The sequence below is a fragment of the Aquarana catesbeiana genome, linkage group LG09 (assembly GCF_042186555.1).
Source record: "Aquarana catesbeiana isolate 2022-GZ linkage group LG09, ASM4218655v1, whole genome shotgun sequence".
Classification (NCBI taxonomy): Eukaryota; Metazoa; Chordata; class Amphibia; order Anura; family Ranidae; genus Aquarana; species Aquarana catesbeiana.
The window spans coordinates 303,018,410-303,031,666 of record NC_133332.1 but is presented as its reverse complement, the minus strand read 5'-3'; the positions used below and the strand labels follow the sequence as shown (position 1 = coordinate 303,031,666).

Genomic DNA, 13,257 nt, shown 5'->3' with positions numbered 1-13,257 from the left:
GACAGTTTTTTAGTGAAATGGTAGGGGTAAGTACCCCCTTACCATTTCACACGGGGGGGGGCGGGATCTGGGGGTCCCCTTGTTAAAGGGGGCTTCCAGATTCCGATAAGCCCCCCGCCCGCAGACCCCCACAACCACCGGCCAGGGTTGTGGGGATGAGGCCCTTGTCCTCATCAACATGGGGACAAGGTGTTTTGGGGGGGCTACCCCAAAGCACCCTCCCAATGTTGAGGGCATGTGGCCTGGTACGGTTCAGGAGGGGGGGGGGCGCACTCTCGTCCCCCCCCCCCCCCTCTTTTCCTGCAGCCTGCCAGGTTGCGTGCTCGGATAAGGGTCTGGTATGGATTTTTGGGGGGACCCCACGCCGTTTTTTTTTTTTGTTTTTTTTTTTGGGCGCGGGTTCCCCTTAATATCCATACCAGACCTGAAGGGCCTGGTATGGAATTTAGGGGGACTCCCACGTCTTTTTTTTTTTTTTTTTAACTTTGGTTCGGGGTTTCCCTGTGGGGAATTCCCATGCCGTTTTTATCAATGAACTTCTATGTGTATTGTCGGCAATGCAATAGCCGCTGGTAGTTTTAAATGGGTTTTTTCCTTCGAAATGTCATTTTGCTGTTCTAAACACGGGAAACATGCGCCCCTTTACAGGCATACTATAGACACCCCCCAGGTACGAAATTTAAAGGGATATTACACTTTTATTGTTTGACTTTAAGCATTATTAAAATCACTGCTCCTGAAAAAACGGCCGTTTTTAAAACTTTTTTTTTGCATTGATCCATGTCCCCTGGGGCAGGACCCGGGTCCCCAAACACTTTTTATGACAATAACTTGCATATAAGCCTTTAAAATTAGCACTTTTGATTTCTCCCATAGACTTTTAAAGGGTGTTCTGCGGCATTCGAATTTGCTGCGAACACCCCAAATTGTTCGCTGTTCGGCGAACTTGCGGACAGCCAATGTTCGAGTCGAACATGAGTTCGACTCGAACGCGAAGCTCATCCCTAGTCACCACTATATTTTTTACAACATAACTGGGTTTGCAAAGGCATTTGGTGCTCACTAGTTGATTTAGATCCTTTATGGCTATTCAGAAATTTTTTAACATTGTAATGTTTTTGTGCTTGGGATTCAGCTGTTCAACTGCCATATCTTGAATAAAGGAGCGTAATATTTAAAAAAAGAAAAAAAAAAAGAGCACTGGTTCTTTATAAAAAGTACATTCCCTAATTAACGATCATTTTTATTTCCATCTCATTTTAGAAAGCAGAAGAACTAGGTTATGGGCAATCTTTGATGTCTCGGCTCTGCCAAATCTTAGAAGCCTCTGGCTCCAATCCTCCAATCCAACGGCTGACTTTACAATACCGTATGCACCCTGATATTTGCCTCTTTCCTTCTAAACACTTTTACAACTCAATACTGAAAACTGATAGGTAGGACTGCCTTTGTTCGAATATTTATTTTATTATTGTGGACTTGGCAAAAAGGACAAAACCATCACATATATTTTTTTTCCACCTACAGGGCAACAGAGGAAATACGGTGCTCCTCAGACTGGCCATTCCAACCCTACATGGTATTTGATGTTTCTGATGGTTATGAAACAAAAGAGAAGGAGTAAGTATCAAAAATAATAATGCATAAATAGTGGAACAGCAAAGTCTGCCAAAATATTTTGTTTGAAACATTTTACATTTGTATGATATGCAAACTCTGCTTGGTGGTCTGTTTATAGGTCTCCTACTATTCTCTAGTGGTCATACCATATGTCTGGGTATTATTCCTACATTGTTTTCTGGAGGGTGGACACTAAGGATTTGTTCATGTGTAGCCAGGGGGTGGTAAAAACCAGGCACTTTAGCTGCAGTTTTACCGCCCATCTAAACACAGGCATGCAGCCACTCAGAGCTATACACGTGATGCAGTGCATTGCAGCTGAGACAAAAATTAATGAAAAGTTGCATTGCGCAGATGTTACTGCCGCCGAACCTGACCCAGGCAAGACTGTGGGGTTAGGCTGTAATCCTTTGCGATGCACGTGATTGGTGTGACCGTTTACAGAGTTAAAGCTTGTGATGAGCAGGATATCACCTCCTCACCAGCTGTCAAATATCTCTGAAAAGTGATCCACTGCAGATCACAAGGACTGCCACAACATGTAAACAAGCCCTAAGGGAAATATAAGTTGCCTGTTTCATAGGACTATATCTGAACAGTAAACCTAAGCCTCTGTTTCTGCTTAGTGTTTTAAAGGTTAAATACTAGACCAGCAATGTAAAGTGCAAATTAATCCGTAGGATGACTTGTTTAGAAGTAATCTTCAATATGTCTTCTAGAGGCCACTTCTACGAATTCCAGAAAAAAAGTGATAGCACCGTGGTAATTAACATTATTGTAACATTGCAATATTTAACACTAGAAAAAAGGGATTGTAAAACTGTTCTAAAAGTGTTGAGCTGCTGAATTCTACAGGCCATGCAGCCTTGTTTAGTTTAAATTCTTGAATGTCTGAGAACCACAAACAGGGACTTACATGGCCATGTGCTTTCAAGAAAATAAAAAATAAATAAAAAAACACCAATCTGACGTTGCTTCTTTAGACACCCTGGCCTACGCAGCTGTCACAAAAAAGACTGGTGTTGGAGACAAGGAAGTGATGAAATCACTCTCCCATCATAGGACCGCACTCAGGACAAGCAATTTGCTGCTACGCTTGAGCACTGTCACGGGGGGAGCTGCATGCTCCTCCATACATGAAAGTGCTGAGTAGTGTTACTGGCTGCAATGGAGGAAGGAACGCGGCCAAGGTTGGTATAAGTCAGTTGTGGTTCGTAAAACAGATGGGACAATGCAGAGCTATGGCGTGAAAATTTTACCTAAACCAGAACTAAAACGAAACATGTTGAAGCATTTGCTATAATGTGCAAGAATGCTTGCCCTCTTGTGTACCTGCAGCAATACAAGATTTGTGCTCCCCGCTATTGTTCTTTCCACTTGCTGCCATCTTTTAATAGTTTTCTTCCTCATATGGTGTCTTCCCTCTGCAGCTATTGGGCAGTCAATATTGATGTAATTCCTGTGCATGCACACACTGATGTTACTTTGCTTGAGCTCTGTTGTTTGCTTTTCGCAGGTTCTGGGAGTTGGCCAACTGTGTACACAGCTGGAAAAAAAATGAAGATAGTTTTTAACAGAAGAGACATGCAAAGTCTCTTCTACCAAAATGCTTAACTTCCTTGCATAATTTTTTATGGATGGGGATAGCTGGGGTGTGTGTAAGCTGAGGTTTGCGATATGATTGTGGTTTTGATCATTTCAATATTCAGCTGTATTCCCAGATTTGTCTGTAGGCTGTTTTTTCTTTTAAAGCTCACACTTGATTTTCTCTGGACAGGTCCTTCTCCAATCTATCGGAAATCGAAATGGCGGTGGCCCTAATAAAGCTTATTAAGAGCAAGAAAAAGGAATTCTGCTTCCGAAACATTGGCATCATCACCCCTTACCGTGCTCAGAAAATCAGGCTTATTGCTGAGCTTAAGAAAACGTTTGGTGATAACTCAATGTGAGAAAATCATGTAACTACAGAGTACAAAATCTCTGTACACTTTTAAAGAAAAAGTATATGTATTTGTATATAGGTGTTGGGGTGTGTGTGTGTGTGTGTGTGTGTGTGTGTGTGTGTGTATGTATGTATGTATGTGTGTATATATATATATATATATATATATGTATATATATATATATATGTGTGTGTGTGTGTGTGTGTGTGTGTATATTAGAGCTGCATGATTAATCGCGGAGAATCGTTATCGCGATTCTCCGCCCACCACGAGCGCAACTCCGGATTTTGGCGATTCTGACCCATCAAGCAATTTGTAATGTGCTCACGTTAAAAGTGTGCGCTGCGCACCGATCGATGGTGTTCCCGGGATGTTTACTGTTTCCCTGTTGCGGAGGGGAGGAGAAGCCGTCCGAGCCGGCGTGAAACGTCTGACGTCACTCAACTTTTCTTTCTAAGGCCACCAAAGCTCAGGGAGAACTCACTGCGTCATTATTGGTGGGTTGGCTAACCTCTTTGTCACACAACGTGAGCTGACCCCGGATTGGCCCCCCAGACCGTCGGTCACAATGTGGGCGGAAGCGCGTTCAGTCCTCCCCTGGCTGCACCCTTGCTGAGGGGAGGAGGAGGAGGGGCCTCCATCTTTATTTAAAATCTTGTAAATCGCAGTTTTGCTGTTCATTCCATGTGTGTGTCGGTGGCCTTCCGGGCGGACCGCCCCTGGTGATCCCTGGAGCGGGTGTGAGCGATGTCTCGGTGGACGGGGAAGGCCTCGGGTGGCGGCGGCGGGAGGAGGAGGACATCAGGGGAATAAAGCGGCAGAATGCGGACTGCAGTAAACTCCGGCGCATGTTTAAACGGAACCGAATTACAGATGGCATCTACGGGAGGTGAGTGAGAGAGCCGAGTGCCCGTGGAGCACAGGGGGAGGAGCAGGCCTAGAGGGAAGCCTTTCCTGTGTGCTGGCGGCAAGGCCTGTATGTCAGCGCTGGGAGCTGGGCCTCCTCTGTGCACATGTTATACACAACCTTTGTCTGCTATGGTGTGTGCTCTGACAGCTCCATACCCCCACATGGCAACTGACAGCTCTGTGGAGCTCACTCCATTACTCCTTCTTTCAGGCCCTGATAGCTCCAAAATACCCTCTCTCTCTCTCCTAAAAAAAAATTATGTTGCAAAAATCGTGAGAGAATCGTGATCTTTTTATTCTAAGCAAAAAAATTGTGTTTCTCATTTTGGCCAGAATCGTGCAGCTCTAGTGTGTATATAATATATAATTTTCTTTTCTTTTTTTTTTTTTTTATCAAAGGATTATGAAATTATAATTATCCTAATTGTACAGGACCCAAGCTTGATGGTCATAGACCCTGGGTTATAGGCTAGTACCTTCAGGCAATTGGATATTGGAAAAGCTTTTGAGGACCTGCCCCCAGGGTGTCCCGCCTATATCTCTACCACACGCTGCGAGTCCCCAGTTTTGTTTTTTTCTATCGTACTAAGGTGATGGACCTCTTCTGCCTTTTAAAGTGGTTGTAAGCCTATAATAAACTGGCTCTGGGCACCAGTCCTCAGGAGGGACGTACTGGAAATGGAGCGAGTACAAAGAAGGGCAACAAAGCTAATAAAGGGTCTGGAGGATCTTAGTTATGAGGAAAGGTTGCGAGCACTGAACTTATTCTCTCTGGAGAAGAGACGCTTGAGAGGGGATATGATTTCAATTTACAAATACTGTACTGGTGACCCCACAATAGGGATAAAACTTTTTCGCAGAAGAGAGTTTAATAAGACTCGTGGCCACTCATTACAATTAGAAGAAAAGAGGTTTAACTTTAAACTACGTAGAGGGTTCTTTACTGTAAGAGCGGCAAGGATGTGGAATTCCCTTCCACAGGCGGTGGTCTCAGCGGGGAGCATTGATAGCTTCAAGAAACTATTAGATAATCACCTGAATGACCGCAATATAGAGGGATATGTAATGTAATACTGACACATAATCACACACATAGGTTGGACTTGATGGAGTTGTGTCTTTTTTCAACCTCACCTACTATGTAACTATGTAATAAGGCTTAGCTGTAGCTACCCCGGATATCTCCTAAACCGTACAGGTACAGCACCGGAGCCGTGATGCCCAGAAGTAACTCTGAGAGCGATGACGCTGGCTGGTGCTGTGTACGGGCACCACAGTGGGGGCTTCGATCTCAGGTGATTATTTCATAATGAGCTAGTATGCTATGCATACTAGCTCATTATCCCTTTGTCTTGCAGGTCTTTTTTTTTTTTTTTTTTTTTTTTTTCTGATTTGTGGGTTTACAACGACTTTAAGAGATAGCACTCTTAACTAGTTTATTATTTTACTTTGGTTTCTTTAACTCTATTGTCTTCTAATACAACAATAGAAGCAGTGCAACCTCGGCAAAAACCTTGGGAGTTGTACCCTGACCCACACATGTGGGGATGCCCTGTAATGTTGCTTGAGCACTGAGAAACGTTTCCAGTTAGCAGCAGGGTGCTATACAGGTTTAGGGCCGTGGTCCATCCCTATAAAACCCAGATGCTGAAGATCTCACCTGAGGTATGCCCACCATAACTGATGAATCCTGGACTTTTTATAGAGACTAGTGACACGGACAGGTACGACTGGGTCATCCTGTTTATGAGACCAATACTGTAGCCCAGTATGAGACCTAATATTATTATTATACGAGATTTATATAGCGCCAAAAGTTATCTTTTATTTGCTTTATACTATGTGTATCTGGAAGAGTATTTGTTTTATACCTAAAGACAGGAAATCGGGAAACCAAGAATGCATGAAACGTATTCACTAATACATAGAGTATTAAACATTTCAAAATTGGTGCTAAAATTTCACCATTCAGAGCTTAGACTCAGTAGATATCCAAGTGTTAAATCATATCATAGGTTGCACAATTACCGCCACTTCCACCTACAGTACTTTTTAAGATACTGAGGCGCTTCCTCTTGCCTTTTTGCCACAAGGACTTTGCTACAGAATGGCCAACGCCTGCGTTGCTACGTACTCATTCCCAGACACACATAACCCATTTTCAAACTCTACTATGCATCTGATGTTACAGCTTCACACTGTGTGCTTGCAAATGTTGATATGCTCACTTCTGCTGTGTGCAAACACTTTGACGTTGTCGCATTTGATTCTCCACCATCTTGCCACACCCCTTTTGGGTGCTACGATACTTGATAAGTCTAAAAAGACAGTCCCCATTCATGAAACATTTAGACTGGACAAATTATGACAATTGGGTCAGTCCGAAAAAGATGTTCACCCATCTGAAAATCATTTTCGAACTCTATTCTGTGTAAGAACAGTTCACAAAAACGGTTCTGCTAGTAGACCCTTCTGTGTCTGTCTGTCTTAAACCTCCTTCCGTACCTGTTGGAGATGTTCCTTCATTTAAAGATTCTGCTGATAGAAAATTTGAGACGCCTTTACTCTGGCAGACCCAGCTCTACAACCAGCTATTGATGCGATTTTTGTTTGTCAACCCACAGCTAAATGAACTAGGGTAATGAACAACCAAAAGGATCCTGTACTCTGGCACAATATTTTGGCAGAGCACTTAAACATTACCTTCTGCTTTTGCTTTTTTGGGATGATGCACTAGAACAAGACATAACACAAATCTCAAGAATAGTTCTGATTCTGTCCATATGCACAGAATCTCATAGCTAATTCCTGGTCAGCTAAAGCTGCCTGGAAAAAAAAAATCGTCCTACACAAATACACTTTGAAAGAGGACGTCTTGTTGGTAAGGCACAAATTCATGAGGAAAGGTTTTCCTTCCACACTAGAAGACTCCAGGAACCTTCTTCGCAGGAGCCTCCTACCTCCTCAAAATGAAGAGGACCTCAAGTCTCCACCCTGGCTTTCACTTTTGAAACCCCTTTCACACTGGAGGCGTTTTCAGGTGTTTTACCACTAGAAATGGCGCCTGAAAAATGCCTCCTATGCCACCCCAATGTGAAAGCCCGAGTGGACATTAGAAAAAGTCCTGCAAGCAGCATCGTTGGGGCGGTTTAGGAGCAGTGTATAGACCGCTCCTAAACTGCCTCTGCCTATTGGAATGAATGGGCAGCACTGCCGAAGCGCCTGCAAAGCACTTCGGCAGTGCCGTAACATGGCCGCTTTTAACCCTTTCTTCGGCCGCTAGCGGGGGTTAAAAGCACCCCACTAGCGGCCGAAAAGCACCGCTAAAATGATGGTAAAGTTGGTCTACCTGACCGTGGTTTGGTTTCAACAGAAACCCCCATTTTCTACTTCTTGATTAGAGTTTGAACACTGCTGATTGGCATTCTCAATTCCTTGGATATCTTTTTATATTCCTTTCCTGTTTTGTACAGTTAACAACATTAAAAAAATCCCATCTGCACTGTAATATACCAGTAACTGTCCCTGTGCCTATGTTAGGTAAAAAATATGCTTAACTGTATCTAGAACAGCGCATCTCCTTGGTGCTCAGCTGACTCGGCTTTCACTATCTCCTCTCCTCCCCGGCTGACTTCAGCGGGAGCGCTTGGCCCCGCCCACTGGAGCTGTAAGTCGGAAAGAGAGGAAACCCGAAGAGGTAGCTGAGCACTGGGAGCCGCGCTGCTATACATACAGCTAAGCATATTTTTTACCTAACAGAGGCACAGGGACATTTACTGGTATATTACAGTGCAGATGGGGTGTTTTCATATAAGTGGGTTAACAACCACTTTAATTAAATAAAACATGATTATAAACATTAAAAAGTAAATTACAGTTAGAAGTATTTTAGTTTCCCATTAGCTGACTGTCCCATAAGTGATGTTGGCAAAATTGTGTAGCATTTGGCATTGGATGGAGTAGACACCAGTGTAGAATAGCATGATGACTTCCTGTTCTGTTTGACACCTTCCAAAAGAACACCTGGCAAGGCATCTGTCTGAAATCTCCATTGGTGACGCAGTAGAATTTGAAAGGTTAAATTCCTTGCTTGCTCTAGCCACAGCTAAACAAATAAAATGTTTTATCTTAAGTTGGGCCTTAATCTTGTAAAACTTTCCAACAATGTAGCAGTGCATTGTACTATAGCTGGTTTATTAATCTATAATATAGATGAGGCCAATTTTAGATTTTGTAGCAGATGTTTACCCTGTGATCTTGCTTTTTCCTAGGCCAGGTGAAGTGGACACAGTTGATGGTTTCCAGGGTCGACAAAAAGATTGTATAATTGTAACATGTGTACGAGCCAACTCAATCCAAGGCTGTATTGGGTTTGTATTTTCTTTTCTTCACACACTCACTGCATGTAGCCTGTAAATATACTGTTCTTTTCCATATAATGGATTGTGTTGTAACCAATCAGTTGGCCAACATTGGTCTACCTCTACCTTGTAATAGGAGAGAAAAATAAATGTAACAAATATATGTCAACAGTTCTGTGTAAATTAAGCAATTTCTTAGTAACGCTTCCAAAAACTAATATTATGCTTTGTTTTGTGTAATCTGCTCTGTTTACAGATTTTTGGCCAGTAGACAGCGTTTAAATGTGACAATTACAAGAGCCAAATTCAGCCTCTTCATCCTAGGAAGCTTCCGAACACTGATGGTAAGTGTCTACTAGTTGCTGACTTGAAAGGAGGCGATGATGTTTTGATGCATAGCATTCAGTCCTTTATCTTGCTTATAGTAGAACTCCCACATTTTTTTCTTTATTGTGTTATTAAAGTGGAGTTCTACCCACTTTTAGAACTTTGTCTTAAAGGAAAGTTGATCCCTCCACCATTTGTTTTTGGCTATTACATTTTTTTTCCCTAACTCTCCATTTCTAAAGTACTAAGTGTCCTTCCGTTCCAGCCAGGCCGTGGCGCAGGACGTCCTCTTGTGCAGCGAGCCCTCCCCCTGCTGTCTTCTAGGACCTGTGTGTGTCGCAGAAGACAAGCTGGCCATTCACAAAGCGCCGTGCGACTCGTGCATGCACAGTAGGAAACCAGCAGTGAAGCCTCAAGTTTCCCTTAGTTAGAATGGCGGCTCCTGCACCCTATCCGATGGATGGATTCAAAATTTGTGATTTATTAACCACAACCTGGGTTTTGGGGAAAGGAGGGAGCCGCAAGATACTAGGTGTCAGTCTCTTTTCCGCCAAGTCCAGGATCCTCCCCACCCGAGGTCCCAAACAACTCTAACCTAATCAGAGATTGCAAGAGGAAGACAGTCAATGTGGTAGAGAGACCTTTGGGAGAACAGACTAGGAGATGCAAAACAGAGTGAAAAGTGAGGATGGTAAGAAGGAAAAGAAATTGAGAGAAAATAAAAGTGGTATCGGGGACATAGAAACAAGGGGCTTCCCCTATCAGATTAAAGGCGCCACTTTTGCTTTTGTTCTAGTCCCTGCTCTTTTTTTCCTTCTGGAGGGGCCCTCACAAGGCCATCAAAAAGGCAGATTGTGGCGGTGTATGCATTAAGCCATTTTAAATCAAGTCAATACTCGCTTATACTCCTGGGAGAATGTGAAGTATTTCCAGCACCACCACAAAACAAGATGGGTTAGAAAAATGTGTTACCTCCATTTCACAGATATATTTAACATGGTAATCTGTTCCTTGGTTGTTGGCACCTGTACATTACATCAGTATCTAGGTATTACTGCTCATGCAGCATTGGTAAATTGTCTATGGGGAGTTTCTGGTTGAGGAAACCCGGATTATGTATGGTTGGACGTAAAGAAGATTGAGCTCTGGCTTAACCACTTCAGCCACAGGATTTGGCTGCTCATGACCACAGCACTTTTTACAATTTGGCACTGCACTGCTTTAACTGGTAATTGCACAGTCATGCAATGCTGTACCCAAACAAAATTTGCGTCCTTTTTTTTCCCCACCAATAGAGCTTTCTTTTGATGGTATTTGATTGCCTCTGCGTTTTTTTTTGTTTTTTGTTTTTTTATAATTTTTATTTTTTCGCTATAAACGGACAAATATTTTCTACTTTGTTATAGATGTTTTTTAATAAACTCACTTTTAGTCATACATTTAGGCCAAAATGTATACAGCCTCATGTCTTTGGTAAAAAAAAATGTCAATAAGCGTATATTGGTTTGCGCAAAAGTTATAGTGTCTACAAACTAGGGTACATTTTCTGGAATTTACGCAGCTTTTAGTTTATTTCTTGAGGTGCTAAAATGGCAGGGCAGTACTAACACACCCCCCCCCCCCCCAAATGACCCCATTTTGGAAAGTAGACACCCCAAGGAAATTGCTGAGAGGCATGTTGAGCCCATTGAATATTTTTATTTTTTTGTCGCAAGTGATTGAAGAACGGCAAAAAAGAAAAAAAATACAGTCACTAAATGATATTTTGCTCACACATGCCATGGTTATATGTGGAATTACACCCCAAAATACATTTAGCTGCTTCTCCTGAGTATGTAGCTACCTCATGTGTGAGACTATTTGGGAGCCTAGCCACGTACAGGACCCCGAAAACTAAGCACCCCCTTCAGGATTTCTAAGGGCGTAAAATGGCGATTTCACTTTCTCACTACTTATCACAGTTTCGGAGGCCCTGAATAGTCAAGATAGCACAAAACTCCCACAAATGACCCTATTTTGGAAAGAAGACACTTCAAGCTTTTTTGTTGAGAGGCATGTTGTGTCTATGGAATAATATTTTGCCACAAATTTTGGGAAAATTGCTATTTTTTTTACACAAAGTTACAAATTTAGTGACAACTGTGCAAAAAAAAAAAAGTTAATTTTCTCAACTTGTGGCAAATTAAAAAATATTCCATGGACTCAATATGCCTATCAGCAAAGAGCTTGGGGGGTGTCTACTTTCCAAAAAGGGGTCATTTGGGGGGGGGGGGTTTGAACTGTCCTGGCATTTTATGCACAACATTTAGAAGCTTATGTCACACATCACCCACTCTTCTAACCCCTTGAAGACAAAGTCCTTTCTGACGCTTTTTGTTTACATGAAAAAATATTATTTTTTTGCAAGAAAATTACTTCGCACCCCCAAACATTATGTATTTTTTTTTTAAGCAAAGGCCCTACAGATTAAAATGATGGATGTTGCAATTTTTTTTTTCGCACAGTATTTGCTCAGCAATTTTTCAAATGCAATTTTTTTGGAAAAAGCACACTTTTTAATGCACTAAAACACACTATGTTGCCCAAATGTTTGATGAAATAAGAAAGATGATCTTATGCCAAGCACATGGATACCAAACACGACATGCTTTAAAATTGCGCACAAACGTGCAGCGGCGACAAACTACATACTTTTTTAAAGCCTTTACAGGTTACCATTTTAGATTTACTACTGCTAGAATTACTGCCCTTCGCGGTAATACCTCACATGCATGGTGCAATTGCTGTTTACATATGACACCACACCGACGCTTGCGTTCGCCTTTGCACGTGAGCACAGGGGGACAGGGGTGCTTATTTTGCTTTTTTTTTTATTATATTTTTAACCTGTACCTTTTTTTTTTTTTTTTTTTTTTTTTATTTTGTTTTTATTTATTTTTATCACTTTTATTATCTCAGGGAATGTAAATATCCCCTATGATAGCAATAGGTGACAGGTACTCCTTCTTTTTTTTTTTTTTTTAAATTGGGGTCTGTTAGACTCTAGATCTCTCCTCTGCCCTCAAATCATCTGACCACACCAAAATCGGTATTATAAAATGCTTTGCCAATTTCCCAATGCCGCTGTTTATATGCGAAACCTAAGTCATGAAATGCTCATAGCTTCCGGTTTCTTAGGCCATAGAGATGATTGGAGCCGTTATGGTCTCTGGTCAGCTGGCGGAACCACCAGCTGCATTCTCGGGTTCCCTGTTGGAGCAGGAGAGCCAGAGAAACCATGGAAGACGGGGGGGGGGGGGGGGGGCAGGACGTTCCCACCCACTGCTTGTAAAAGCAGTCTAGAGGCTAATTAGCCGTTAGGATTGCTTTTACATGAAAGCCGACCGCTGGCTGAAAAGAATATCAAGATGATACCTAAACCTGCAGGCATCATTCTGGTATAACCACTCAAAATGCAGCAACATACCAGTATATTGCTAGTCCTTGTTGAGCATACATTTTAATGTTCTTTTTTTTTCATGCAGCCTATGGGCTGAACGAAAAAAAGATTGATTGGTTGATATACCCACCATTAGAATACCGCCCTTCATCCACCCACTTCTAATGATGGGCAAACATGCACTATTTTTTTATCTTTAACTGTGGTGGTGAACTCACCTCCTACAGCGATGGAGTCGCTGATTTACGTATCGTAGGAGCAAACGCTGTTGCTGTCAAGATTAAATAAATCAGCGCTGCAGCTGAATGGCGTACCTGCTAAGCAAATGATGGTTAACAATAAAACAAAGTAACATTACAGTATAACAGTAATACATACCATACCTGCAAAGCAAATACAATAAAACATAGTAAAAAATAAAACCTTTTTTAACGCAAACTGTGCCTAAAAAATATATGCCGAAGCATGGGGGAAATCCACCCCTGATGTTAGGAGCAAATCGCTCCTCCACCGCTGCCCCCATGCTTCAGCATATATGCTCTTCTTTTCTTTTTTTTTTTTTTTTTTTAACTATGGTGGTGAAATCACCTTCTACAGCGCTGGAGTTGCTGGTTTACGTATCGTGGGAGCAAATGCTGTTATATGGGGTATTTGTAGA

The 13,257-nt window shown here is 42.1% G+C and overlaps 1 protein-coding gene across 1 annotated transcript in view; it reads left to right on the top strand.

Moving 5' to 3' along the window:
- The window catches only part of SETX (senataxin), a 246,402-nt gene that overhangs the window by 220,001 nt on the left and 13,144 nt on the right, over window positions 1-13,257 (top strand). The window contains exons 20-24 of the mRNA XM_073600527.1: window positions 1,264-1,436; window positions 1,528-1,620; window positions 3,398-3,565; window positions 8,744-8,842; window positions 9,090-9,177. Coding sequence (XP_073456628.1) covers window positions 1,264-1,436; window positions 1,528-1,620; window positions 3,398-3,565; window positions 8,744-8,842; window positions 9,090-9,177 — 621 coding nt within the window. The remainder of the gene's footprint in view (window positions 1-1,263; window positions 1,437-1,527; window positions 1,621-3,397; window positions 3,566-8,743; window positions 8,843-9,089; window positions 9,178-13,257) is intronic.